The sequence below is a fragment of the Pteropus medius genome, unplaced genomic scaffold (assembly GCF_902729225.1).
Source record: "Pteropus medius unplaced genomic scaffold, Ma_sr-lr_union100, whole genome shotgun sequence".
Lineage (NCBI taxonomy): Eukaryota > Metazoa > Chordata > Mammalia > Chiroptera > Pteropodidae > Pteropus > Pteropus medius.
In genome coordinates this window covers 7,490,920-7,517,775 of record NW_024340698.1, presented here as the reverse complement: position 1 = coordinate 7,517,775, position 26,856 = coordinate 7,490,920, and the positions used below count along the sequence as shown (strand labels likewise).

The 26,856-nt window shown below is 37.0% G+C and overlaps 1 protein-coding gene and 1 pseudogene across 1 annotated transcript; one reads left to right on the top strand and one right to left on the bottom strand.

The window, feature by feature from the left end:
* Positions 1-1,886: 1,886 nt before the first annotated feature.
* Positions 1,887-21,913, bottom strand: GPC4 (glypican 4). Its single transcript, XM_039875312.1, has 7 exons — positions 21,521-21,913; positions 10,948-11,113; positions 6,159-6,289; positions 5,928-6,074; positions 4,963-5,099; positions 4,103-4,278; positions 1,887-4,012 (listed from the first exon to the last, which is right to left on the bottom strand). Exons 1-7 carry the CDS (start codon positions 21,863-21,865, stop codon positions 3,813-3,815), a joined length of 1,302 nt encoding a protein of 433 aa, XP_039731246.1. The 5' UTR covers positions 21,866-21,913; the 3' UTR covers positions 1,887-3,812.
* Positions 21,914-26,090: 4,177 nt separating this feature from the next.
* Positions 26,091-26,208, top strand: LOC120613174 (uncharacterized; annotated as a pseudogene).
* Positions 26,209-26,856: the final 648 nt, after the last annotated feature.

Genomic DNA, 26,856 nt, shown 5'->3' with positions numbered 1-26,856 from the left:
CCGAACTTAGAAGTCTCTTCAAACACTGATGAGTAAAAATTCAACCTTACATGAAAACTGAACTTGGACAATTATTTACATATAATAACGACTCCTTTACCATTGGACAGATAATTCATGCAGTAACCAAGAAGATCTAGTTACACATTTTCCTACTAATACTTTCATCTTTATCCTGGGTGGCAGTTGATGCTGCTTCAAGGAATTTGGGACTGAGAAAACATTAAAAGTACTTTATTCTAATAGAATGAGTAAAGTCCAAGGCATAACATTTCCTTTGAACCATTTGAAACATTAACAGTGGTATTAAAATATGCTGTGTTCTAAGAGGACCTTCCCAATTGCTTTGGCCAATGTCTTCCTCACTGGTAAAGATATGAAAACAATTAAACTAAAAATTAACCTTAACGTGAACAGAAAACATTCTGATTATGCACTCTGTGATTATATGGCTATAATGCCAAATTGCTCCTGTTTCAAGTCAATGTTTCCTGAAAAATGACCTAATCTTGGCCACAATCCAGTGAAAATCCAATATGTGGTACCACTAAGAAACCATGCCTTTAGAATAGGAATTTGTATCTTTAGGGAGCCCTCCTCTCAATACTTTTTAAGTTAACCAAAAAAAAAAAAAAAAGACATTATAGGGCATACTTTGCTGCATTTCATTAAAAAAAAAGAGAAAAGAAAAATCTCTAATTGTATTTGCTTGTATATGTATAAAGAAACTTCAGAAGATTTTATATATACACACACATATACACACATACATATATGCGCACACGCACTAATAAGTTTATCTAGGGTCTGCGGGTAAATGGCCAGGATCGGGAGGGAAACTTTCACTTAATACCTTTATATATTTATATATGTTTTGGTTTTTAAATCCTGGCAATATATTACCTACTTAAAATCTAAGTGCAGCATCAACTATCTACACCTATTTTTATTTTGGTTCTGTAATCACAAATGATAAATTTTACTTCATGTAAACTGTTAAATTTCTAACTGGAACTAAAGTTAAAAAATGCAAGTCAATTCTTTGTGCTTTTTCTTTTATCAAAATAGTAGGTGCTAATTACTATTTTTTGAAATAAAATATAAATCTAAGAGTCGCAAAATGTTTTTTCTTAAGGTAGGGAGTGGGTGAAGTGTTTGAAAGAAAAATAATTTAAAAATGACTTTGTAAAACATAAACTCTTCCTATGTTATTAACCGAGGCTTTGAAAAAGTCATTCTCCTAACAGCTTTTATTCTACCTCATACTGTGAACTCTTAAAGTTTTAAAATATTCAACTTGCCTTTATTCTTTTCTTAGGGGGGAGGAGGAGCCTGCCAGCTGGTTAGAAGCCAAGAGCTATCCAGTCAGACCTGAATGGAAAAATCTACGATTTGTTTATTTCAAAGTTCAAGTTCAAAAGCAAGAGACAATTTAAATAATAAAAGAGTAACAGGGGAAAAAAATGCAAAGAAAGAAAACAAAGCAGTAAGAGTCCAGAAGAACCTTCAAGAATATTTAATTCGGAAAATGTTATTGGTTTAGAGAACCTGACTGAAAGAAACAGTTGGGTAGAGTTCAACATTTTAAATTAAAAACAATCAACAAGGTCTATGGGGATAACTCTTCGAGCCACATTTTGGAGACCAGTTTCATTTCTACCAAGTAAAAGTAATAGTCTAAGCAAAAAAGGAAATTCCTCACAACTGAGGTAGTTACTAAGTATTAGCACATTTTCCAAGTTCTCACAAGGCAGCTTAGCTATTTACAATCCATTTTTCCTCATACATAAATGGAGTTCCTTTTCAATTTTATGTCTCCTGTGATGTTTGTCTTAAAAAAACAAAAACGAAAACAACAACAACAAAAAAACACTTATACACACCAGCCAGAATATGCCCATTTTATTAACATCATGCTTTAATAAATAACTGGCTACTTCTAATAAAATTAAGCCTCTGTTTACAACAGCCCCTGATATGCCATTTTGACCATTCTGCAGAATTTGGTGTTAAAAGTTGAATGAATTGTAGACCCTGAGCTATCAAGTAATTATGTTTCAATATAAAAATAGAGAATTACTCTTATAACTAAAGATTGAACAATAACACAAACATCCTCTCTGTGGGTTTTAACGTCTATAGAATTCATTAGGATCTTAATGGCTGTCTAAAGCAGGAAGAGACTTGCAGAATTTTCTTTCTGAAGACTTTTGGAAACTCTTTTTAAAGTGAATTGTTACATTCTTACAGTTTTACAAGCTGTCATTTGGTAAGGACACAAGGAAAGGGTGCCTAAGGGGCCAAGGCAGTTAGTCTTTGGCCTGAGACAACAAATAAGGCCTTTGCCAGTTCACCCACCTGGCTAAGGGTCACCACTAAGATGTAGTCTTTACAGCTCTACTTACTCCCACTCTTCCTCCTAACTCCCCTCTCCAAAAAAAAAACTAACACATGGAAGAAAATCTAGATACCCAGGTCTCCACCAAGTGGGCTTCTTGGCTGATAGGGTAGCATACAGCTATAAACCACTGCAAGTCCTTCGCCTCTCAGATTAGCGGGGGCTGAGCAAGAAACAGACTCAAATAAGACACCTTAGAATCTCTTAAAAAACTAGGACCCCAAAGCAAATGCAAATACAAATGTGCTGATTAAAAATTTTGCTCAAGAGTCAATGCTATTCCCTGAGCCCAGGCTGTACCTACCCCAATTTTATCTAGCCCCCAGACAGCTCCCTCTGTATGGCTGGATTTGAAATCTGTAACACTATAGCACAGGGGACCAAATGAGATAGTTGGCCACTTATTTCTGTCATTGGGATACCAATTTAAAGAGGGTCAAGTGTGGACATGAAGACCAGCAAGCACATAGTGGCTTGTTAACTTACCTGGATAAAAAAAAACAAAAACAAAAACAAAAACAAAAAAAAACAAATGAACGAAAACTCGCCTCTAAACTAAGTGTAAACATGTGATAACTGGGATATCCTGAATGGCTTTATATCTTGCTAGGGGAAATGTATTAAGAGTCTTCTAAATGGGTTACACTATAAGTGGGCTCAAGAAATAAACCTATATGTGATCTTTATGCAATTTATGCAATTCAACTCAACCAAAATGAGCAGTCTGCAGTCTCTTCCAGTCACCAGCTATAAATGAAATATAACATTCTTTTTGTATTGATGCTTGAATACACCTGACAAGTGGCTTATAAGCCTCCTTATGCCTTCACATTCTGGCCTAACTTAACAATAAAAAAACAGAATCATCTCCTCTTCTCTCCAGAAAAGGCAACTAAAACAGGAATAAATGGAAATTTTACTGCTTGTTGGGCTTTTTCTTTTAATAAGATAACATGATAAATAAAACCTGCTTCTGTACAGCTATTTAATATTTCAGAAATACGTACATGTTACATGCCAAGAAAGGACCCTGGTTTTCTTGTAAGAAACAAGGTGAGATCATAATTGAAGAAAAAACCCACAAACAAAAACAAAAACAAAAAAAAAACAAACAAACAAGTGTGATAAAATCACAAATGCACAACTAACTACAGTTCTGTACCTACACTGCTAGCCACATTTATCATGATTCTGGGGAACCAAAAACTGACTTAACATACAAGTCCCCTTTTCCTGCAAAACTGAAGGAAAAAAAAAAAAAGGTCAGCAGTTCTTAAACCAGTGGCCACACAGTAAAAACTGTACATCGTTGTCCATTCATTTGAAAAGCAAAGTCACTAAGATGTTGTAAAAGTGATAACCGGTGCCTTTTAACTTTTTTGATGATGAACATTTTTTTCTCTAAGATTGAGAATTATCTCCACTCTCTCTGCATAACCAGGAACAAGATGCAGAAAACAGTGAGGAGGTAGGGCTGTGCCCTAACACAGGTATCAGCGTAGCTGGCTTTATCACCACTCTTCCCAGAGTGGTCAGTTGCGTTATACTCAAGCTCCGAAGGGCACTGCTGATATTCACATCCACTTCCACTTCCTTCTCCACTGTTTTCATCATCTATTAAAAAAAAACCAGGAATTTCATTCCTTTTGTTCTCATCACGAGGCATACAAGAACAATTTGTACCTTAGAACCACAAATGCTTACTGATATCAAAGAAGTCCACATCATTCCCATTGTAAGCATTCTTCATTTTACTGGTCATAACCCGAAGAGCCATGATTTGACGAAGGATCAGTATGTCAGGTTTGCTGGTGTCAACCTGAACCTCCGGATTACTGACCTGGTTGGCTAATCCATTTCCTGTCACTGCAAACAGGTACCTGAAATGAGAAATGACCCCATTGAGATGATCAGTAAAAATCAAAAGTTACAGAAGTTGAAAGATTGCTACCTAGATTTTAGTATTTCCATTGAGTGCAATTAACTGGACATTCTTCCATTTCTAATGAACACGAATTTCTCCTTTTCCTGGGTACATATTATTTCTCCAATTTGACCATGACCTTTTTGAAAGCTACCCTTTTGCAGAGGTTGGTGGGTCAGAGTAAAGTGTTGAGATAGAGTGGGTATTTAAGTTATTGAGTGTGTACGGTACGGGAGGAACACAGGATATCATCAAATAAGACAATGATGCACTTCCCTCTCTGTTGGGGCTTTTGAGATATGGTGCTTTATAAGGCCAGGCCACTGGGCAAAGAACCACAGGTATTAAAAATTTTTCAAGTGACACTACTGAAACAGCTTGATCCCTGGTTGGAGCCATAATACCAGAATATGACTACTATCACAAACTTTTGCCCCAGTACAATTAGCTGGGTGCTTTCCCAATACTTCTATGGCAAAGACCATTCCTAAGAATGTCTAGAAGCCTTCCATGCTGTTGATACCTACTGTGAATTGCTTCATGATACCTCTCTAGATTTGACAACTGAGAAAACCTTCTCTGAAGGTTACCCAGGCATCTAGGAAGGGAGAGATTACAAATCCATGCAACGGAGGCTAACCTGCTTTTGCCTTTTCCATTCCAACAGTCGTCCTCATTACCATTTCCTGCAGCCATCCTCTCATCATTGCAAACATTGCTAGGAAGAGAAGACCAGAACTTCTTGGCCTGTTTCAGTTTCTCCTTGACATCAGTAACCTAATTAAGAAGTAAAAAATAGAGACCTCTAGAAAACAGCACAAAACTATTTTACGTTTTGATCATTTTTAAAGTATCTCCAGAGTGATATGGAATTCATTTTTACTTTAGTCACTAGAGGAAAATGAAGATCAAATTTATACTTAGAAGTACAAAATCACTCAAATGAATTAAGAGTTGAAATATTCTAAAGGAGTTGCCTAGGTCCACTGTTCACTCTACCTCTCCATTGTAACTAACATCTGAGGCCCACCAAGTTCTGTGCCCTGTAAATACAAATAAGACACAGTCTCTTCTTGCAAGCCTTTTATAGTCAGGATCAAGCTTATATATTGTCCACTCTGTGAAATTTGTGCTCCTTGCCCTCCTTTATGTTCTCTCCTACTATTGTATTTGGAGCATGTTGCTATGGATAAAGCAGTTTGCTTACATTTTCCCATCCTTCTCCTACCCTACCATTTACTATATATCACCTTAGTTAGTAAGCTCGAATATCTGCACTTCCCTCTCTGTTGGGGCTTTATGAGAGCAAAGTCCCATCTTATTCCTCTGAGCTGCCCAGTAACTAGCACAATGGTGGGCTCATAGTAGATGCTTAGTAAATACATGGTGAAACGACAGGGAGGTTTTGAGATAAGACATTGCATCACATTTCCTAGACTACATAGGAACTTTCTGAGCTAGAAAATGAGAGGCAGATCTACTGATCCTCATATGCAATTTGCTAGAAACGGTTCACTTGATACACTTGTAAGCTAAAAATGCATTTTGAGCAAATGTTTTCAGTACTTTGTTATTAAACATGACCATTCCTGCCAAACTGCTCACCAGTCGGTCCAAACTAGTGCCAGCTGCTGTGGTTGGGCGTTCCTCTAGGTGATCTGGTCTGAAGCGAGCACTGAAGGCACTTTCAGAGATGGACCGGGAAATTCGTTCAGCTGGCAAGGGTTTGGGGGGTCCACATCCCTGGAAAACCTGCATGGGAGCAAGTGTGATCATATTAGGGAAGTCATAACACAAGCTGGAGGGTGCCTCCAGCTCTCCTTCCCAGTAGTTTACCTTCTGAGACACTTGCACACTATTGTCCTGCATGTTCATAATAGCATCAGAAATCTTCACGTCGATGGGATCCATGACCGATTCAATGTTGAAAGGGCCCTCTAGCCTCTCTACCACCATCAGCATAGCATCTAACATGAGGTTTGGAAAAGAACACAGCATAAAAAGTAAATCATTAGTTCAGCCTTGGGTAATCAGTCTGATTATTTTACTGTCTTTGTTTCCTGTGGGTGTAGAGGGGAAGGCACACATCATAATCAATTCATGGTTTTTATATCTATTTCTATTACACCAAATTACATTAAGTCATTGTGTATCGCTAGCTCTTTAAAGTGTGAAGTAGCCAGATGAATGCTTCATTCCACAGCAAGGAAACCCAATCAGGAATCTTCTATTATACTGGTTATTCCTTTGTGTGTCTGTGGCTGTCACTGTTAAGACTCTGAGCTAGCTCCCAGCTGACAAACCCAAGGCTGGAGGCAGAATAACATGCCAGTTCCTTCAGACTTCCTAGGATCTTTTCGTTTCGGGTTCCATTTACAAGAGTCAAAATATACATCAGTTAAAATCCTGGCATACCAATTCTTTAATTTTTTAAATGAAACTCTTCTAGATCTTTCGCAGTTAGAAAATACAAAGTATTCCTATGAATTTTAATGACTTCAAATAATGACCTTTTGAAAAATGTAATTTTTGGAATAAGAAAAATTCTCATTTCACATAGAAGGGCCATGATTTACTTTAAAGCAAAAGATGTACCTCTTTTTATTTAAGTGAAAATACAACACAACACAGTATACACAAACCATGTACTCAATAGCGTGTCTTCACTGATTACTCTGCAAGTCACTTTTATGTTGGCAGAGTCTAGAAATTTCTAGCACACAATGAATCTCTTAAAGTTTCCTTTCCAGGCATATCTGTTGTAATTATGAGATTTAGTATTTTTGCCTGATACTTATTGGACAATATTAGAAGAAATTGTAAATGTAATCATGTTCTCTACCCTTTACACTCTAGTGCTTAAAGCAAGGCAGGAAAAGGACAGTTAGGTTCACATTGTCCACACCCTTCAGGTAGCCCAAGGCTGCTAGAAGAACTAGTTTTCAGAAGATTGTGTGTCTTTTCTCAAAGAGCACTGCAGACCACAGCTGAACTTCTTTCTACCTAAGCTTTCTAGTGAAAAGGAGTTTCGGCATCAGCATATCAATGAAACCAAATTTGGTCATCAACCTTTCGTGTTCAACCTAGAACAAATGCAACATAGCATTTTAAAGCACAGGGTCATTTCTCTAAACTACAATTCCAGTGTCACAAACCACAAATAGATTTCCATGAAATGCAATTTTTTTAAAGTAATAACAAATGAAGTTTCAGATTGCATCGTGGTATGCACCAATAAAGTGACTGACGCTTCCAACCTCTAAGTAAAGGCTGCCAGCATGAATATACCATTGTACTTGAGGAGAGAAAAAAATGCTTTTGATGTGCTAGCAAAAGGAGACTTTTGTAAACAAGTGGAGCACAACTTAAATGTGTTCATCATTGTCAAAGCAGCAGAGCTGTCATGTACAGAAAGGACATTCCTTCGTTGCTGAGAAGTCAGCCGTTGCTCCAAATAAAAATATTATGAATAGACAGATAATAAACATCCAAAATGCAGAATTTAAACAAGAGAAAACAGCACATTTTGTAACTTACTTATTCTCCTAGTGGTGAGGAAAGGCCAGATCACTAATGTGTTTGTGAAAGAGTGAAAGGAAACATAAACCCCAATTCTTCTGGCTCTTTGGCGTCTTTGTAAACTCTGAGCCGGCCCGGCCATACACAAGGGCCTGGGAATAGAAAGTGAAGCCTGGCTTTTGTTGGGGCCGGTGCCATGGCGTTGTGTGTTGCGCAGCTGAAGAATGTGAATGAGGGCACATTCGGCCTATGGCCTGCAGCCCAGGAGCCAAAGCTACTCCTAACCCCTAGGGGAAATCATGATTGGCTATCAACTGGGCTCTTCCTTGCAGCAGCCAGCCTTGATTAGAAGCGCCTAGTGAAATCCAAAGATGGTTGGTGTGAAGTTTTGGTTTTCCTCTGGCTGATCTAGGTTGCAGGTCTCTTGTTTACAGGATTTTGACTGTCTGCCTCCTGCCAGGAACTGGCTGGTGCCCCACCAGCAATCCCAATACACCAATACTAAATTCCCATTGGCAGCAACATGTGACAATAAAGTTGGCTAAGAGTCAAACAATGTTAATACTACCACAGTATGTGATAAAGAACAGGAGCACGCACCTAAGCATAGTTTAGGGACTCTCCAGAAACTGACATTTTTGGTGGTGGGGGTACGTATGGGGGCAGTATTTGTTTCATTTTTCAGACTGAAAGTTTCATTATTAACAGCCTTTTTTTTTTTTTAACAAAACCAAGTCCAAGGTGTTTCAAATATTTGGATCTATCTTGATAAAGGCTGACAATACTTTAATAGATGCAGTTAAAGAGAGGAAAGGGAGGACATGGCAGCTAGAAGGCAGGTTTGGAAAAATCCTTAGTCTCTTTGAAGGGTCTAGTCCAACTAGACGATTTCAGTGCTCAGGATACTGGCATTGAGTTGCTCCCCGCTCCCAAACAACAAAGTGCCCCTTTCTCACTAGGTACTATGTGGCCAACAATCAGAAACCCCCATTTTAAGCTTCATGACCCAACTGGCAGTTTCCCCACTTAACCCCAAGATCTGATTTAAAGAAGTAGGGGAGAAAGCCCTTGATCATTAACTGCAATCATTTAAAAAGGAAAGAAAAATTCCTTGCAAAGAAAAAAAAAATAAAAAAAGAACTTATAGCAGAGGCATGTAAATTGGGACTGAATTCTGCAACCAGAGCAAATTAATTAAACCCTTTTGAAATTTCATGAAAAAGCACTGGAGATTAACAATGTCTACTATCCCTGGCCTTTTATATCAGTTTATTAAAAATAAAAAAATAAAATAAAATACCCATTAAAAAAATGAAGTTTAGATACAATTATACACCTCACCCTCCAAAAAAAAATTATTTAAAAATAACTGAGGAAAATTGATTTTAAAATCCTATCAATTTCCACTAGGTTTTAATTTTGTTTCTTGAAAGATATGTCATTTTTAAAACACCAATAAGACCAACAACTTAAGTCCTTCTTGTTTTAGGGTACCTGGTTGATAGAGTATGGTTTTGATTTGATATGGACCTGCAAACTCTTGGAAAAATATGTAGAAGAATTTGTATTTTAATACAGGATAAGTTATAGTTTCAGCCAGAACATTAGAATAATAGAATAGTGCAAGGGTCAAGACCCTTCTGTCCGTTATTACTGATGCATATGTAGAAAAGTAAGGAAAACTAGATCACTGTCACAATACATTCTTTGTATCGTGTGGCAAATTCCACTCCTTTACCCAGAGAACTAGTGTGTTAGATGTTACAGGAGAAAGTGAAAAGGCTAACCAACTTTTTTAAAAAGAAAAGTGAATTACAAACTTGACATTTGTGTGTTGGGGTGAGGGTGTGATTTAAAAAGAGAGAAAGAAAAACATCAACTTTAGATCTGCAAATGTCATGGGCTTTTATTTTCATGGGAAATATTCTAAAGCAACAATCTCTCCCATGGCTTCATTCTGGGCATGATGTGCCATTTGTGCGTGTATGTCTTTGCTGATCTTACGCCTTCCCTTTCATGGGATTCTGCTTTTCTGTGTGTAGAAGATTTTTTCAGGTCTTCTAGCTTTGAGCTATTTAGGCTACAATTGTGCCGAAGTGCTTAATATTCACATCTTCTTTTTTCCTGTGTCAGTGTTCTCAAGAATCTGTTGGAGCCAATTTATTGATGCACTTTCAAAAAGAGTTAATATGGTAATTAGCTCTCATGCAGACTAAAAAGCAATCCCTATCACCAATCCCGCCCCCTGAAAGCCAGCAAATTGCCTACATATTCCCATGATGTGAAAATAAGTCCTTATAAAGACACACAAATTCTCAAATTATGCAAATATGACTGGGGATGATCAAATCTGAGTTTGTTTTTGTGAGGTATTAGTATGTGTGCTTGGCCCCACTAGCACTCAGCATTCGGAGGTTCAACACTGTTGTTTCAGAACATATACATTAAGTAGGCATCGAGGGAGTTGATGACTGGACATTTAAATTATTCTTAATTTGTCTTTCCCCAGAAATCATAATTAACCCTCTCAGAAACTGGCCACTTTACTTAATATTGATGCCTGGTTCCATTAATGGTTTTATAGGTTTTAGGTATATGTGAGAATATTTACCTTTAAAACTATCAGGGCAAAAGTTTTTCCATTCCCCTCAGAGCAGTTCATTATAGAAACAGAATCCCTAAATTTCCACAATCAGATTTCACCTGATGCAAATTTCCAATGAGTACCCAGACGGTTTACAGAAGATTTGGTTGCAATATAACAGATATAACATTTTAAAAGCCACTTTCGCAGTGCAGTAATAACTGTATGCCAGCATTTACATGGATACAAGCCTATGATATATAACTAAAACTGACCTTTGGGGAGAAAATGTCACAAGTCACTTTCTTGTTATTAAACTTGGTATTCACTGTGTCTAATGTCTTTAGAAATGCCATCATTAGTTCGAGAGAACATTAATTTGTAGAATGGTATGAACTTTGAGTACAGTTCAAACTCTGGCAAACATTAAATAATGAAAAGAAACTTCATAGCTGACAATATTCTCTGTGGTCAGGAGCTGAGTTATTTCCAGTAACACAAATACATTAATCACTTGCTCACCTATGAAATTGTTCCACTCAAAATCAAGATCTCCTTGGTTGGCCAAACAGCCTCGCATGATGTTAGAGCAGTAGTTGTAACATGGCTTCACAGTCACTAGACCCTGGCAGTGCGAGCAGTAGATCATCTTCAACAGGGCGTGGGTACACTGGGCTGTGGGATTTACCTAATTTGGGAGAAGAAAGAGACAATGGTGGGGCAAAGACAGACACAGAAATTGCAAGTCCATCAAGTTGACTTTAAAGGCTTGGCCATGGATTTAAGAATCAGTTGTGATGGATCCCATTTAGCAGGCCTGGCCTGCTTCCTGAAGAGGTGGACTAGAGCAAGATTAGATAAAAGGAAGGTATGTGCTGGGAAAAAGGGAGAGGGCAGGGATATACATTGCATTACCTTAAATAACCAAGCTCCATGTACCTCCCATTCCTCCTCCCTGTCTGTCTCTCAATCTCGGTCTCTTTCTCACATACACACTCACTCACATTAAATGCTTCAATTATTTCAAAGTCTTTTTACAAATAACTTTCCAGGATCAGCCATGAAATACAGTAGTAGAGTCTACCTTTACCAGCCCACGGTGCATGACCTGCTATGGCCTCTACCATCACTGTGTTTGCCTTGCCAGTCTGGAACATGAGCACATCTTTCTTTATAAACACACCGGCTACAAGACTATGTTTGTAACTTAACCCCCTGATCGAGTTTTAGAAGGGTACCCAGTGTGTACTCTATTCTGTGCCTATAGCTGTGCAGAATGCAAAAACAATGTATTCTACAGGGAAGAATATGAGTAAATTTAAACTTGGGGTTATCTGAAGAAATTCCAAGGCTTGGAGTCCTTAGGGAACACTTGATGAAAGAGGTGGACTTCAGTTAAATTTTGAAGAAGGGTTTGGATTTAAGTAGTCAAATAGAAGGGGAACATTCAGTTAGGAAAAATGAAATGAACAAAAGCTGTAAGAGAACGTACAGAGCACATCGGAGAATCTTAGAATGCGGTTGAAGAATTGTGGGAAATAAGGCTGGATGCATAGGAAGGAGTTGTGTGTATGGCTAGAATTCAAAGGGGCTTCAACATCAGAAAGAAACCAAGACACCACATAGCAGGTCACTGGGGGCTACTAAAAGTTCGTAAGGCAACCAGATTGGGCTGCCTGTCCTCTGCAGAGAAATGAGACTTAGTTTCATCTTCCTACTTCCAAAAGGTGAAATTATCTTGGGCATAGAAGAGCTGATCCCATCCTGTCACTTATTTTCATCAATGCTTAGAAAGGATTATGGCTAGGTATCACACATTAGCAGTTAACCAAAAGTTCCTGCCTTCTCATTCTCTGCCCCACTTGCCTCTTTTGGAGCCCAGTATCAGAGGATTAGGACATTCCTCTCTATCAGTACCAACCAGCTCTACAAACATAGACTTTTGAAAGCGGATACCAACACAGTGAACAGATGTTGGGATGCAGGGCAGTCCAACAGTTGGATACCACTTATCAACAGTTCCCTGTGGAACAGAAACCTGGGGCGGGGAGTGATTAGTACTGTTAGGGGAAAAACTTAACCCTGTTAGGCTCCTATGTGATGCACGCGAACACACACACCCTCTTATCTCAAACAGAACTCTAGCCTAAAAGCAGTGAGAGAAAACATCCAACAACAAGATGGCAATTATATAAGGTCAATTTTCCTATGAAGAATTAGGACTTTTCCACAGTTTTAACCAATCCCAGGTACTAAATCAGTCCTTTTGACCATGTATTAATGTACATTAAAACCTTGACTAAACAACACCCTGGAGGAATGGCCATTCTGGACAGCTAGGTTTTCTGAATAGCTAAAAGTTTATTCCTTTAAATAAGTCACATATAATTAGGATGTTGACACTTTTCTACCTTCTCATTTTACAGATAAACAAAAAGGCCTGGAAAGAGGAAGCAGCTGGAAAATCATAGGATCAGAGAAGTCTTAGACGGGGACTTGAGATCACTGAGTACAGTTTTCACATTTAAAAGATAAGAAAACCTCCTTGTAGCTTTGCAAAAAAAAAAGATATATGGGGCACAATCAGAATAAGCCTACTTCAAATTTGAGATTTTGTTGAAGTTTTCTCTTTCATCTTAAAAATGTATTAAAATTCTATATTTTGTTCTATAACAAATGTTTTCTTCGATGAAAAAAAAACTAAATAAAATTTTAAAAAGATAAGAAGACCAAAGCCAAAGAGATGAATCAACTTGCTGACAGTCACCCTGATACATTTGACTCTAGCACTGCACCTTATTTCCCAGATATATCGTGTTTCACTGCCTTCTTAAACAGAATCTATTAAATTGTAATAGTAGGTATCAGTTGTTTTCTTCTTTATTTTCAGTTAGGTTCCACATTGGTGAGAGAGCTAAATGGCTGAATTTTAGAGAGGTAAAGAGTTATTATATAAATGCCTATGAAATATCATAGAATAGCACATGGAATTTGTTGAATATTATGCTTAAGAGGAAACAATACTCTAGAAAGAAGAAATGTAGAATACTAAAGTGTCGAGGAATAGTTATGGAGCACCTACTATGTGCCAGGGATTATTCTGGAATGCATTTGTGATTAGGTAACAATGCAAGTAGAAATTTCTCTTTTATAATATGGAATCTGCTCTGGAAAACACAAAGAAATTCCAAAATGCTATAGACCTTTAGAAAATAAGCAAAAATTTAAAACTCGATTGTTATATTCAAGAAACATTTCTTATTCAAATAAGTCTTTTCCCATTCTTTTTCTTTTTTAACTCTAGGAAGTGGTCCATTGTATTTTTAGTTCAATTATAAGTCTAAATCACTTATGCAGTGGACCTTGTAGTACCCTCTCCTCAAATAGGTTGATGGAGGCTCAAGTTTTAAAAACAGACGAAACTAAATGACACAGTAGAGTTTTATTAAAAGAAGGTTATGAAGCTGGATTTGGCAGTGTTTTTCCATTTCATGCTTTGGCTAAGTACTGGCTCATGCTCTGCACATGATTTCTTGTATAACTACTGAAAATGATCACAAGGAACTCAGCTCTAACATGCTATGGAAACATTAAATAATACCAGAACTGAGGAGAGAGATGGGGAAGATATAAGAAAACTGGGACGAGAAAGGACATATTAAATACCAAAGTTGGAGACAATCTGTCTTTCATCTCATAAGCACTAATCAGACCACCATGCAGTACTTTACATGAAGGGAATTCAGAACCTGGGAAATAAACCCCTTGTGTTGGATGAGGCCCTAGCATAGAGTTTTAAAATAGTCACAAGACGTAAAGAAACAAGGGTCCCCTACAATGCTCACTTCTCCAGAGAAACTGAAAATAATGTGACCACACCACAGGCCTTGGGTCTCCAGGGTCGCTGACCTGCCCAAGCTCTGGATGGTGAACCCAGAGTACCAAGGAACAGCTCTACCTTCTGCCTATGGACTACCCCAGCGGAGAAACAAAACGGCTGCCTCTCTCTTGGAATCTTTGAGGGCTTCTTGGTAAGAAGCGATGTAGGTTGGTAAAAGAGCGAAAAGGATACCACTGCCACAAGGAAAAAAAATCCAAACAGTGTATGGCACTTTAATTTCTCTTGTGGAGTTTCTGGTAAGTCTAGGATCTCCTTGATCCAGTGGTGGCTCTTGCTGTCATATCATGATATACCAGGCCCTGATGGGTGCCCCTTCACAAGCTCTCAGTGGTCTCTCCACTATACCACAGGCAAACCTTTCACCCAACAGCAAATATAATAGTGGACTCAGTCATATCTTGTTCTGAGAATTTATTAATTTTTAATAGAAATTCAAGTTCATTCACATTCTACTTCCTTGTAATACTAAAAATAAATTACTTCTCCTGAGTTCTCAAAAAACTTATTTACAGAAGAAGTTTTACTCCAGAAGACCCAAGACCAAGTGGTAAGGTCATGCATGTTACATGGCGATTAACCAAGGGGTAACCATACTCCAAGGCTTTCCTTTGATCCTCAGTTACATATTGATTCTCTATGGTATGGCATACCACTGAAAATGATCAATCTGATTGTTCCTTAAGGTTACAGCTCTTTACTAATATTTGACATATTTTCCCTTTGTTCAGAGGGTCTACTGCGCCCAGATGTCAGTGACTTCCAGAATCCTTGGAGCTGGGGTAGGAGTCAGGTAGCAGTCAGGTAGGGTTTTGACTGCTTTTATAAAAGTCACATTTTTCAGATCTCTCATAGAGATTAGTTTCTCAAAATGATATTTAGAAAAAAACACGGAATGGAAAACTGCACACTCGTCCCTTCCCCCTTTGAACCACCAACACAAAGAATGAATTAATGGTCTCAGAGAGGAAATGCTTATTTAATTTCTATGGTTTCATGATCATAAAAATCTTAATGTCAAGATTAAAAAAGAAAATATTCTTTGTCAGAATAACTTGTGTACTGATAGCTTTTATTGGATTTTCTTGATTTATATGATATACTTACAGAGTACTTACTATGTGCCAGGCTCTGCTCTAAGTGCTTTATCTGTATTAACTACTGAATTAACTAATTTAAACCTCAGAATAATTGTATGAGATATTACAATTTAATTTCACAGATGAGGAAGCAGAGATCCAAAGAGATTAAGGGACTCACACAAAATTTTCCAATAAATGGTCATGATTTGAACCCTAGCAGTTTGGTTCTAGGGCAGGTACACTGGACTCCCTTGATGGTTATCTGAATGGCTTCTTTTCAATAATAGACTATAGGAACCTTGAGGGCAGCACCTGGAGCTGGTCCTTCTCCATTGCTCCCAGACCCAGTACACAGGGTATCTACACACAGTGAACACTCAGCTAAAGGGCTGGATGCTTTCTAGTAAGAATCTGCAGTTTTCAAATTTATTGACCAAATGAATCAGTTTTTATGTTACAGAGTAAGTTAGGATGCAACTTTTCTATGTGGAACAATTCTGACTAGATATTTAGATATTACATATTGTTTAATAAACAATAATGACTTATTCAGCCAATGTTATGTCCTTAGAATGGTTCAATATGCTACAGAGGTGAGAAAAATGCATATTACCCCCACACACATACACACAGAATTCAAAGACTCAAGGAAACACTGCTGGATGTGGAGAGAAAAGATTTCACTTGAGCAAAACAAAACAGAAAACACATTTTGCTGAAGTTTTAACATTTTGAAAGAATTTCAGCTAAATGTATAAGAGATTGTCAATTTCTACTAGAAACTGGGGCATTACTTATATAAGAAAAAAGTTTTGACTATGTAAGAATGGGGTAGTTTGATTTGTTTACTTTGCAGGGGAGTATGATAGAAAGGGATCATCTGGACTCAATATTTCTATATTAACAAATCAAAATCAATCTGAGTTACGGAACACTAACGACAATACATTAATAGCCAATTTTCAAGCCTTATAAAATCCTTCAAAACTTACCAAGGTCTTTCTAAATGTTAAGGTAACTCTAGGAGGTGCCTTAGAATTTAGATTTTAGGAGCTGGTCTGTGTTTCTTGGTAAAAGTCAGTGGAGAAAAGAATCCTCATTTCCTTTATAAGTTATTAAGACTCTTTTAAAAATAGTCATTCCTGCCTTCCTCAGGATATACATTTAACTTAATATCTGCATGCCATTTCTGCCATAAGGTCTTTGCAGAAAAGTCCCTTTGTCTGCAAACACTCTTTAATATAGATTGAAATTTTCTATGAAATAACCTGTATTTTCCAAGTGCCACATTAAAAACTACTGCAAGCAGCCTGAACAACAACAACACTGGAGCAGTGCTCTTCATGCAGCCTGGATTTCATTTCAGTAATTCAGAATGAGCCTTAAGCCACATTACACAGTGATGGCAGTCAATATGCTGTACTGAAGTTAAAAACACATTTTCTCTTAGTTTATTTCAGTTCCTAACATACGTTGGCTGCAACATTTTTTCTTGCACAGCCAACGGTACCAAACAAACAGAAAAGGTCTAGATTTTATCTGTTCCTTGATAACATAAGCATCTAATAAAATAACAGGAAATATTTCCCAAATTTATGGTAAAAGAGATAGGGAACCCAAACATGTGATAAGATGTGATGAGTTTATTCAACAACTCCCTAACTAGTTTTGAAGTCAATGTACACACAAGGAAAGGAGGTTGAGGTTCCTAACTATTTCCCCAATAACAGAGCATTAAAGACATAACAAAACATATGGAATAAGCTAGGATTCATTCAGGAATGTTTGTAGATAGACTGACTGTAGATAAAACTGAAGCTATATAAATACTTGAAAGTATGTCTTATTTTGTTTTAAATTATTAGACTCAATTACGACCTAGAAGTCGAAGCATCATTGTATTACTACCTTGTAGAAGACTCTATTTTTGTTTTGAGAGTATATAATCTCGATTTATTCCATCCTTGACACTTTTCACATTCCTACCATCACCATCTCTACCCCCGCTACATCTAGAGTTCCACCTTCCTCTTTCAATTCCAGTTCTTAGGTTGTAAGTGAAAAGAACATTAAGGGTTAAATAAATGTCTACACTTTGCTTCTGAGAAGCTTTCTATATTGACCATTTATAAAATTTATGTTTATAATGATTCAGGAAAGTGACAAAATAATTTGTATAGTACTCTTGTAGGTGTTGGAGCATTGTGAATAGACAAATGAAGGGGGAGCAATGAAAACTGTTTTCAAGGCAGGACAGTCATTTAGACATCACAATGGTAAGACACCAATTTCTAATTATAGTCCCTGTAGTTTGGGGTTGGGGTATAGACATAGTCCCATTATGTCAGCATTAATTGAAACCATGAGAATGCAACTCTTTTTGGCATAAGAGCTATTAATTTTCATGGTGCATGTAACCACTTGTACATTTTTAAAAGACCACAACAGACTTCACCCTTCTAGGCAAAACTGCTGCTACAAGAAGGTAAATAAGAAATGTATCATAAACCATGACAAGTAAAGATGAAATAAGTAATACAAAGATGTGCAGCACAGGGGTATTCTTGAACCATCTGTTATTAATTAAAGGGACTTTTCTGTAGTTTGAATTGTAAAGCTCAATGAAGTAAGCTGAAATCATTGGATAGTTTAGGCAGAGAAACTTTAGCAAGGCAAGTATATTTAAAGTAAGGAGTGACTTTCTCTTTAACCAAGTTAAGTTTGCTGGTACTAATGGCTTTTTAAAAGCTTAGTGATAATCAAATCACTGCTCAATGTAAAACCACAATCCTTCTGTTGCAAAAGTAAACTGGAAAACCAAGGCATCCACTCATGAAGAAAAAGTGAGAACATCTCTAAGTTAAGAATCCAATAACTAGCCCCAAGACTGTGATGCTTTTCATATTTGAAATTAAAGACCTCTTTGTAGATGAAATAGGTGAGGTGGCTCTTTTTAATTAGGAAATACATTCTCCACTCTGAAAGGCCTTTTTCAGGCCAAGGTAATTAAACCTGTTGGAAACCAAAAACAGCACTGTTTATTTCTTAGGTTTCTCTAGTCGCAAACTACACTTGGAACAGCCATTCAGAGGAGTGGGAATCCATAACAAAAAACATTGTTTGGGCATCTAAACTAAGAGAAAAGCTTACTTATTTTATTAATCAAATGTATATTTTTCAACATGTTCAATAATTTGAAATATTTCTGACAGCCAGGTCATTTATTAAAAGCTGTTTAACTGGTAGTCGTACTCCAAAAATTAATGTAAGGGATATTTCTCTAATGCGCAAGTATTCCTTACATGCTTCTAAACAGAAACATTACAAAGATAGGTTTTTACATAATTTGTGTTTTAGCACCTTTAAAAACTGATTTGATGCCTGAATGTATTATGATATAATTTTGATGACTTTCCCATCTTAGTTGAAAGGTTTGATTGCAAGTCAGTCCTTAAGACTAGAAGAAACTCAGTAGTGAGGCAAAACATTTTAAAGTTTCTAATTGCAATACTTAAAGTAGTCACAAAACAGTGTTCTCAATTAAATGACTGGCTAGTAATGTTTACCCAAGGTAAATTAAGCTCTGTAAGCTTGTATTCACTGTATTCTCATATAACTAGGCATTTCTCTTAGACAGATATGAAAATACAATGAATATGGAATAAAGATCAATTCTAAAAAACAATTAGGGTTACATTTAGAAAGTAACTTTCTCAAACAACTTAACATTAATGTATACAAGAAATGTCTTTTTTTAAAAAAAAATTATACCAAAGGAATGTCAGAAATTGATTTTGACTATTTCATTTTGGGTCACATACTCTGTATTGCATAGGGAAGGGTGTTTGAATCATAAATATAAAAGTCAATCTTACTAGTTTCCCACTTATTTTAAGAATCAGGTGAAGAAGAATGCAATACAGGGAAGCCATAATGACTTACTTCCCCTTAACCTTTGGAGGTGGGCTGATGTGGACAATAGCAAGCCTTCTACTCCTCAATTTTTTAACCTGCAATGAACTATCTCAAAACCGCCTCCTTCTTCATCCACCACCCTCCACCCAAATTAGGGTTCCTGGGGTCTCAGTTGCCTAAGGGGGTTCCTACCCTGCAAAGTAAGGCTAACAACAAGACAGGCTTGAGCCAGCTGCATGGTCCTTCCTAGGAATCAACTCAAAGGCAGGCAGGTGGTTACTGTAAATAAACCACTTTTCAAACACTTGTAAGGGGATTTCTCCTCGCCTTTCGAGTGTGCACACACATGTATGCACACACAGACATGCAAATTACACAGCAGCACCTTTCCACCTATTCGGCTTAAGAATACAAGGAATTATCGAAAGGCGGCAGGGAATGAGTTACGTGAACTACAATGTAAATAACTTTGATCTGGATTAAATGTGCCTTATTGAGGAACTCCGATGTGAGCATCTCCAAGATTAATCATGGTTGCTGAAGTTGGCAGAAGTTTAGGAATCAGATTATTTCTTCAATGATAACCATTACCTCCCCATTTGCTCCCACCTACCCTCATATGTCCCAACAACGTTTTGCAATTTGCAATAAAAATATCAGGAGTAAAAAGAGCGAACAAAAACATGCTAGAAGGAATTGTTTTCTGACAGTTTCAGGCCTTGAGAGAAAAAACAAAACTAAAATAATGAATGCAACCAATCAACAAATCCTTATTCTCACCAATTCTAATATGAAATATCCTATAAGCACCTGTTTTTCTAATAATGCACAATTCTTTAGACTTTGTATCTTCACTCTAGTAAATCTAAGTTTCCTCTCTAACTGGGGTGACCATGCATCCTGGTCTGCCTAAGACAGTCGTGCTTGCTATCAAAAATTAGTGGCACATATTGTCTGAGTATGATTGCTAATAAGCACCTCCTGATTTAGACAATAAGTGTCCTGGTTTGGACAATAAATTATATGGTCACCTTAACTTGAAATTAACTCTCTGACAGGCAATCAGGTTGATATTTTGGTGTTTGTATTGCTGTCCAGTCCTCAAAACAACCAAATGACCTAAGCAGAAGCTGTTGTCCTCATGTATCTGGACTTTTTAGAAATGGACTAAAATTTGGCTTTTCGAGGGCCTAAAGATAATAGCACTAAGATCAGTCTTGCAAAGGTAACTGCCCCAATGTATTCTATTTCTTCAGTGGTACTGAGTCATGGAAGAGTAGAAGTAGGAAGGCCTTAAGAAGTTTTCACATTTCATCAAGGAGGGGGAGGTGAAGAAACCATAGGACCTTTCCTCCTTGAAATTTTGCTGAAAACCCTACTGCATAAAACTGAGGAAAGCAAAGTTTTTCTGGTGGAGCCAAGAGGTAAAGTCACAGATGCTCACATAGTCTCACCCACTAGAAATCACGTCTCCCTTGCCTCTCCTCGAGGAGGCCCTGAAGTACCTCCTTAGCTAGCTCCGAAAAACAGTCTGAAAAAATACTGGTCTAGCCCAATTCCTTTAATTTACGAATGAGGAAAATGTGGTTCATTTCATCTGTTCTTGCCCACATATTGCAATTTCATTTCCTCTATTGGTAATTCTATAAACAAGGTCATAAGTTAAGAACAGGTGGCCCATGTTAATTGTCATAGAAAACTCTGTCTTAAGAGCTCTGGGTACACCTTAAAACAAGAAAACATATAGTAATGGATGTTAAATGATTTTCTAGACTGTAACTAGTAGGCTCAAACATAGCCATTCGAAACAATCTAATGTGGAGCCTGTCTATGTATGTTCCTTTTTCTACTGGGGGAGTAGACTAGGAGCTGAAAAAAGAGTATTGAGGTATTAAACCCATTTTAAATTAAGGTTCCAAAGTAAATATATATCCTACTTCTAAGGATAGCTACTAAAAAACCCACTGAAAACAATGACAATGACATATGAAGATGTTCATCATAGTATTATTTATAATTACATGATGTACATATATAAAGACAAAGTGTAGGAAGGAAGAGGCAAAAGAAAGATTTGAAGAGAAAAGATTGTTATTGAGCTGACAGAATTCTGCTGATTTGTTTTTCGACCTCTTCCAAACTTTTTTTTTTTTAAATGGAACAAAATAAAACAAAAACACAGAATGCAAATAGTGCTTACCACAGAGACTTTGCTTACTACATCTCTTGCAACTGCTAAGCCTTGAGCAAAAGTACGGGCTGCTACAAATGCACGAGTAACCTGTAGCTTCAATTTTCGAGGGACGTCTCCAAAGGGTTTTAGCTGCTCCGTATATTTGCTCACGCATTCAAGATACTCATCTGTGAAGTGGTACTGGGAGTTCACCAGGCGGAACATCCGCTCCAGAAGGCGAGCCCAGAAATCATTTAGCATTTCTTCCAGGTTCACATTTCCCACCACATAGTAGCGCTTCAACTCTTTGAAGAGATCTTTAAATAGCTCAGAATTTTGCATGTATAAGTGGCCATATGTCTTCACAAACATGTCATTCAGGGATTTCTCTGCATTTTCAAGTAGTTCTTTGAAGAATTCTAAAAAGAAAACAAAAAGGGAAGGAAAAAGAAAGTTTCAGTAATTAAATAACAGTGCTTTTCAGGTAAATCTGAAAATGACAACAACAAAAATAATCACAAAATTAAATAAGAATACATGCTTGTATATATGGTAAATTTCTTTGGGGGAATTTGGCATCTGATAATTGCCAGTGAAAAGAAATCTATGTCACAAAGTAACTTACATATGTGTATATGTCAAAGAGATAGAAAAATGAAAATTTAATCCAATAACATCAGGAGTCAATACAGAACACACATACACACACATGCGTGTACACACTCTTCTCTTTCTCATTCAATCAAGAAGGTAAATAAAGAACTAGATAAATATGAGTACTTGAAGTCTAAATCATGAGGTTTCCCAGAACTTTATTCTGTAAGAAACTAAACCAATGTTAATAATGCCTCCTAATTGTAACCTGACACAAGTATTTTTAAAAGGTGTTATTTTACTTGGACGCAATATTTTTTCTCCTTCCTACATCTATATGACATGCAAGAAAACTGCATGGGAAATGCTTGAGGCAAAGAAACATAATGAAATACCCCAAGAAGCAAGCATATAAGTTTTCTGAAATAAGTTCTCAGGTGTTCCATGTGAGATTGGTACAAATTGGAGTATCGAAATTGACCTTGAGTTCCTAAAGTATTCATACACTAACATCGCAAGATTTTTTCCAGTGCCCCTTGAGAGAGAAAGGGGGGTGATATGAAATGCATAACAGACTCAACCACATATTTGGTGTATCTGTAAGACAACAAGGAAAAATAACTGAAAAATTATATAAAAATACCAGGTTATTCCAGATTTACATTTTGGCTACCACATACCCACAGCTTAAGTGTTGAAGATTTTAGCCTCTTTAGTTTTTCCTGAGGCTTTCCTCAGGAAGTTCAATGAAGACAAGGAGCTAATGGTGTATCTGCTACATTAATCATTCTTAAAGAATCTATGCCTGGTATAAAAATAAACACCTCATGATATGAACTTTTTAAGTAGGAAATGTAATAAATACCAAAGCAAAGTATAAGGACCACATCAAATAAGAAATTGCCTCCAAGTGAACATGGAGCAGAAAAGAAAACATGATGCCTCCTTCAAAGCTAGAAGCTGATCAAAATGCAGTAGAGTTAACAAAACCATTCTTATCATGTTGGGTGGGCAAACCAGAGGCTGAAAATTCCAAATAGCTTCTCAAAACCTGGACTGAAAACACTGAAGTCTTTTGTAGGGAATTTGTGTGACTTTCCTCGTTTCCAAGAGATTCCTTACCTATGCCCCTACCTCATCACTATGTAGTTTCTTGTGGCTTGGGACTAAAGTTATAGTTCTTTGGGTTCCAGCTTTTCAAACTATGTGTGATTTGTTTGTGTGATTTTTTTTTTCCTGAGGGGGAGTTCTCTCCTTTCCTTTTCTGTTTAGTTTCTTTTCTACCACTTGCCTTTTATTTCCTGGGCTTTCTTTAGAGAGAGAAAGGGGAGTGGATTCCCTCTGAAGAGTAAAAACAGGCAAGTCAACACCCTCATCCCCATTACAATACAAGCATACAGCCTGGCACTTTTACTAATGAAGGCCAGAAAGTACACGAGAAGCTAGGGGAACCATATGAAAAGCATCACTCAAATCAGGTACCTGGGAAGGTCTCTGATTTTCTCCCAAATCCCAAGTGGTTCTCAACGATAGACATGTTAGAAATCCAAGTTCGTGTGCCTTAGCCTATACTTATTGGGGAATCAGAAACCCTGGAGGTTGGGCCCAGCTATCTATGACTCTGCCGTACCCTAAAGTTTGAGAACCACTCACTGCTCTAGCCAATGAAACTTCTCCCATTTTACCTTTGACTAGCAATAACCACCAGCTCAGGGACTATGTTAAATAAATATGAAGCATTCAGATAAGCATTAATGTTTTAATTAGGGGAAAATGTCTTTCCAATGAATTGGGTTTTAAATTTTTTTTATTGCATTCTCAGTTGTGATTTCTTTATGATGTTCTGGGGACGAATTTTCTTGTGTGGAAATGTCTCACAATTAAGTGTCAAGATGTAGGTGGCTCTTCTCTAGAATTCAAGTTGGAAAGTCTTAGGGTGAGAAGAGACCTGAAAAGTCATCTGGTCCACCTCCCATACCTTGCTTGAATCACCAGCATCCTTGCTAAGTGGTGCTGACTCATCAGGGACATAAAAGAAGGCACACTGAGTTGTGTTATTACATGTCCACTGTGTTACACACATAGACAGCTTTCACACATTAGAAAAATAAACTGTGGTAATTGAGTTCAATATACAAGCTTTGCATCAATCCAGTGCTATTGATATTTCATGATCCAAAGAGCAGATTCCAAGGGCAACCATAGGGCATTCCTTATACAGCCAGTCTCTGACTGGGGTGATGGTATGATTTATTGTTGATTGACTTTAGTGGTGAGAAAGCAATACGCATTCAGGAGAACAGTACTTCGAATTTTGAATTTTGAAATATAGTACAATACTCTCTTGTTACACTGGGCAACAGTAGCAAAATGATTTTGCCCAACTTTTGGTAAACGTAAGTGTTCTGAGCACGTTTAAGATAGGCTAGGCTAAGCCATGATGTTCGGTAGGTTAGGCGTATTAAATGCATTTTTGACTTACCATATTTTCCACTTATAATAGGTTTATCAGGACATGTTACCCTATTGTAAGTAAGTATTGGATTTTTATTATATTGCTCATAAAATTGGCACACATCATTTAGTGTAGAAACAAGATGTTGAGAATTATTTGACTTGTGCTTTTATGAATACTCACCTGCATTTCTAATGAATGGCATCTACAGCTGCACTGGTTTTAAGGGTGGGGGCAGAGTGGCACATCGAGCTTAGTTTTAATTTAAAAACTCTATGAAACACCAACATTCGTCCTTTAGCCTTCAAAGTGCCCCAGGTCAAAGAAACACTAAAACATTGGTCAAGAGCTAAATACTAAAACATTGGTATAAGAGAAACGATCTAATGAAAAGTAAGACTGATTTCAAATCAGCATGTACTCTGTCCAACACCACCATGGATCTTATTTGTTTCCCATGGCTCAAATTTTGTCTAGGAAGGTTGTGTGCATGTGTGTGCGTGCGTACACACGCGTGTGTGTGTGATATATATTAATGTATACTTTAAGAAATTATGTTGGTGCTACATATATACTAAATTCTAATTCATTTAAATCATTCAGAAAATTGGTTTCCTTTCCTTCACATTTTTAAAGACTCTTCAGTGTGGCCATCTAAATTGCAAATATAAAGATCATTTGAGTGGATTATTCATAGAAATTCTATAAAACTGATATAAGTTAAAATCTGAGGATTTTTTTCTCTCCAAATGGCTGTACAATTTTTTAAGTATGTACTGAGTGGCTATTAATGGCTCAAATCAAAGCACAGTTTTACCATGCATTTAACCTTCCTCCTCAATCATACTGTAATGAAAATTTCTAGAAAGACAAATTTCCTCCATCCAATTCACCTTTGCTTGCCACATGGTTTTATGAATGCACCAGAAATCTTTAAAGCATCTATAAAATCCTTCATTTTATATAGCAAGTTTTAAATATCCATCTATATCACCCATGTAAGTCAACAGAACAAAAGTCAAAGAATTCAAACACATTTCTCCTTAGACTTATTCTTACTGGCCCTGCTAAATGAAACTATTCTACTTGTGTTTTTTGCTTCCAAAAGCCCTCCTATTAAGGACAGTAGACATAACTTAAATTATAAAATCCACATCAATTAGGTACACTATCAATCAAACCATAATAATTTGCTATAAGGAAAAAAAGTGGGGGGAACCTTTGCATCTATTCCTTCTATCAAATAGCAGCTCTCCTATGTTCTTGTATAATGCTTTCACATCCTGCTTGTTCATTTCTTCCTATGACAGTTCCTTCTATAATGAAGAATAAAACACAAACTAGACATTCAGGTCGTGGTCCACAGTCATCAATAGCAAGTTTATTAATTGCTGCAATGCCCATCTCCACTTTTCTCCCCATTATTTGGAATTCAGGATCAGAGTCAGACTTTAACTGCAGAAGAAAAACTGTGTAGGCCTGAGACACCTAGCAATCATCCCTTCATAATCATTATGCCTTAAGCCAATTTTAAGACAACTGATGGCTAATTATGGCTATGCCACCTAAACAAGCCTGATCCTGTCTGATCTCGGAATCTAAGCAGGGTCGGGCCTGATTAGTACTTGGATGGGAGACCACCTAAGAAGACCAGGTGCTGCAGGCGTAAAAAATAAAAAATAAAATAAAATAAGGGAATGTAAGTCGACAAGGTCCTTGCAATCTGTGAGGTCAACCAAGGGTTGCCTCGCCTAAAAACAAACAAACAAACAAACAAACAAACAAAAAACAAGACAGTTGGTGGCTAAGAAAGAACTCAGCCAGGAGCAGTGTAAACTAGAGTTTTATAAGGATCGGAAGCTGAGTCAATTGAAAATTAGACGTGTGTGTGTATGTAGTATGTACCTGCACAGCAAAAACAAAAAACAAAACAAAACAAAAACACTGTAGGTAAATAAAGTGGTGATGGATTGAACGTTGGGGACTAGGAATGATTTTTCTCAATATTATTTCTCAATTTTGTTCACCTAAATTTTTCAGTGGTATTTTATAGTCAAAAGAAATACCTTTATATTTTCAAAAATAACTGTATTTCCCTCCATTCTATTAATTCATCTGAATTGCTGGAGGCTTTAATGCATTTTTCTACTTTTTCCAATTTGTCTACAGTGAGCATTGTGATACTTAAGAAAAAAAACATTTTTTCAAAAACTCACCAAAGCACTTCTTACATTTTTTATTAAAAAATACTAAATTTCCAATAAAGTATTACTTTCAAATTATAGCACTTTGAAAACTATGGAAAAGTATGAAA

Bases quoted from the DNA above. Each gene is read 5' to 3' on its own strand.
- GPC4 (XM_039875312.1), bottom strand. From the start codon at position 21,865: ATGTTTGTGAAGACATATGGCCACTTATACATGCAAAATTCTGAGCTA. The intron at 11,114-21,520 runs GTAAGCACTATT...CTCCCAAATTAG, and splicing joins TAGTAAGCAAAGTCTCTGTG to GTAAATCCCACAGCCCAGTG. The intron at 4,013-4,102 runs GTAAGCATTTGT...TTTTTTTAATAG, and splicing joins TGTGGACTTCTTTGATATCA to ATGATGAAAACAGTGGAGAA.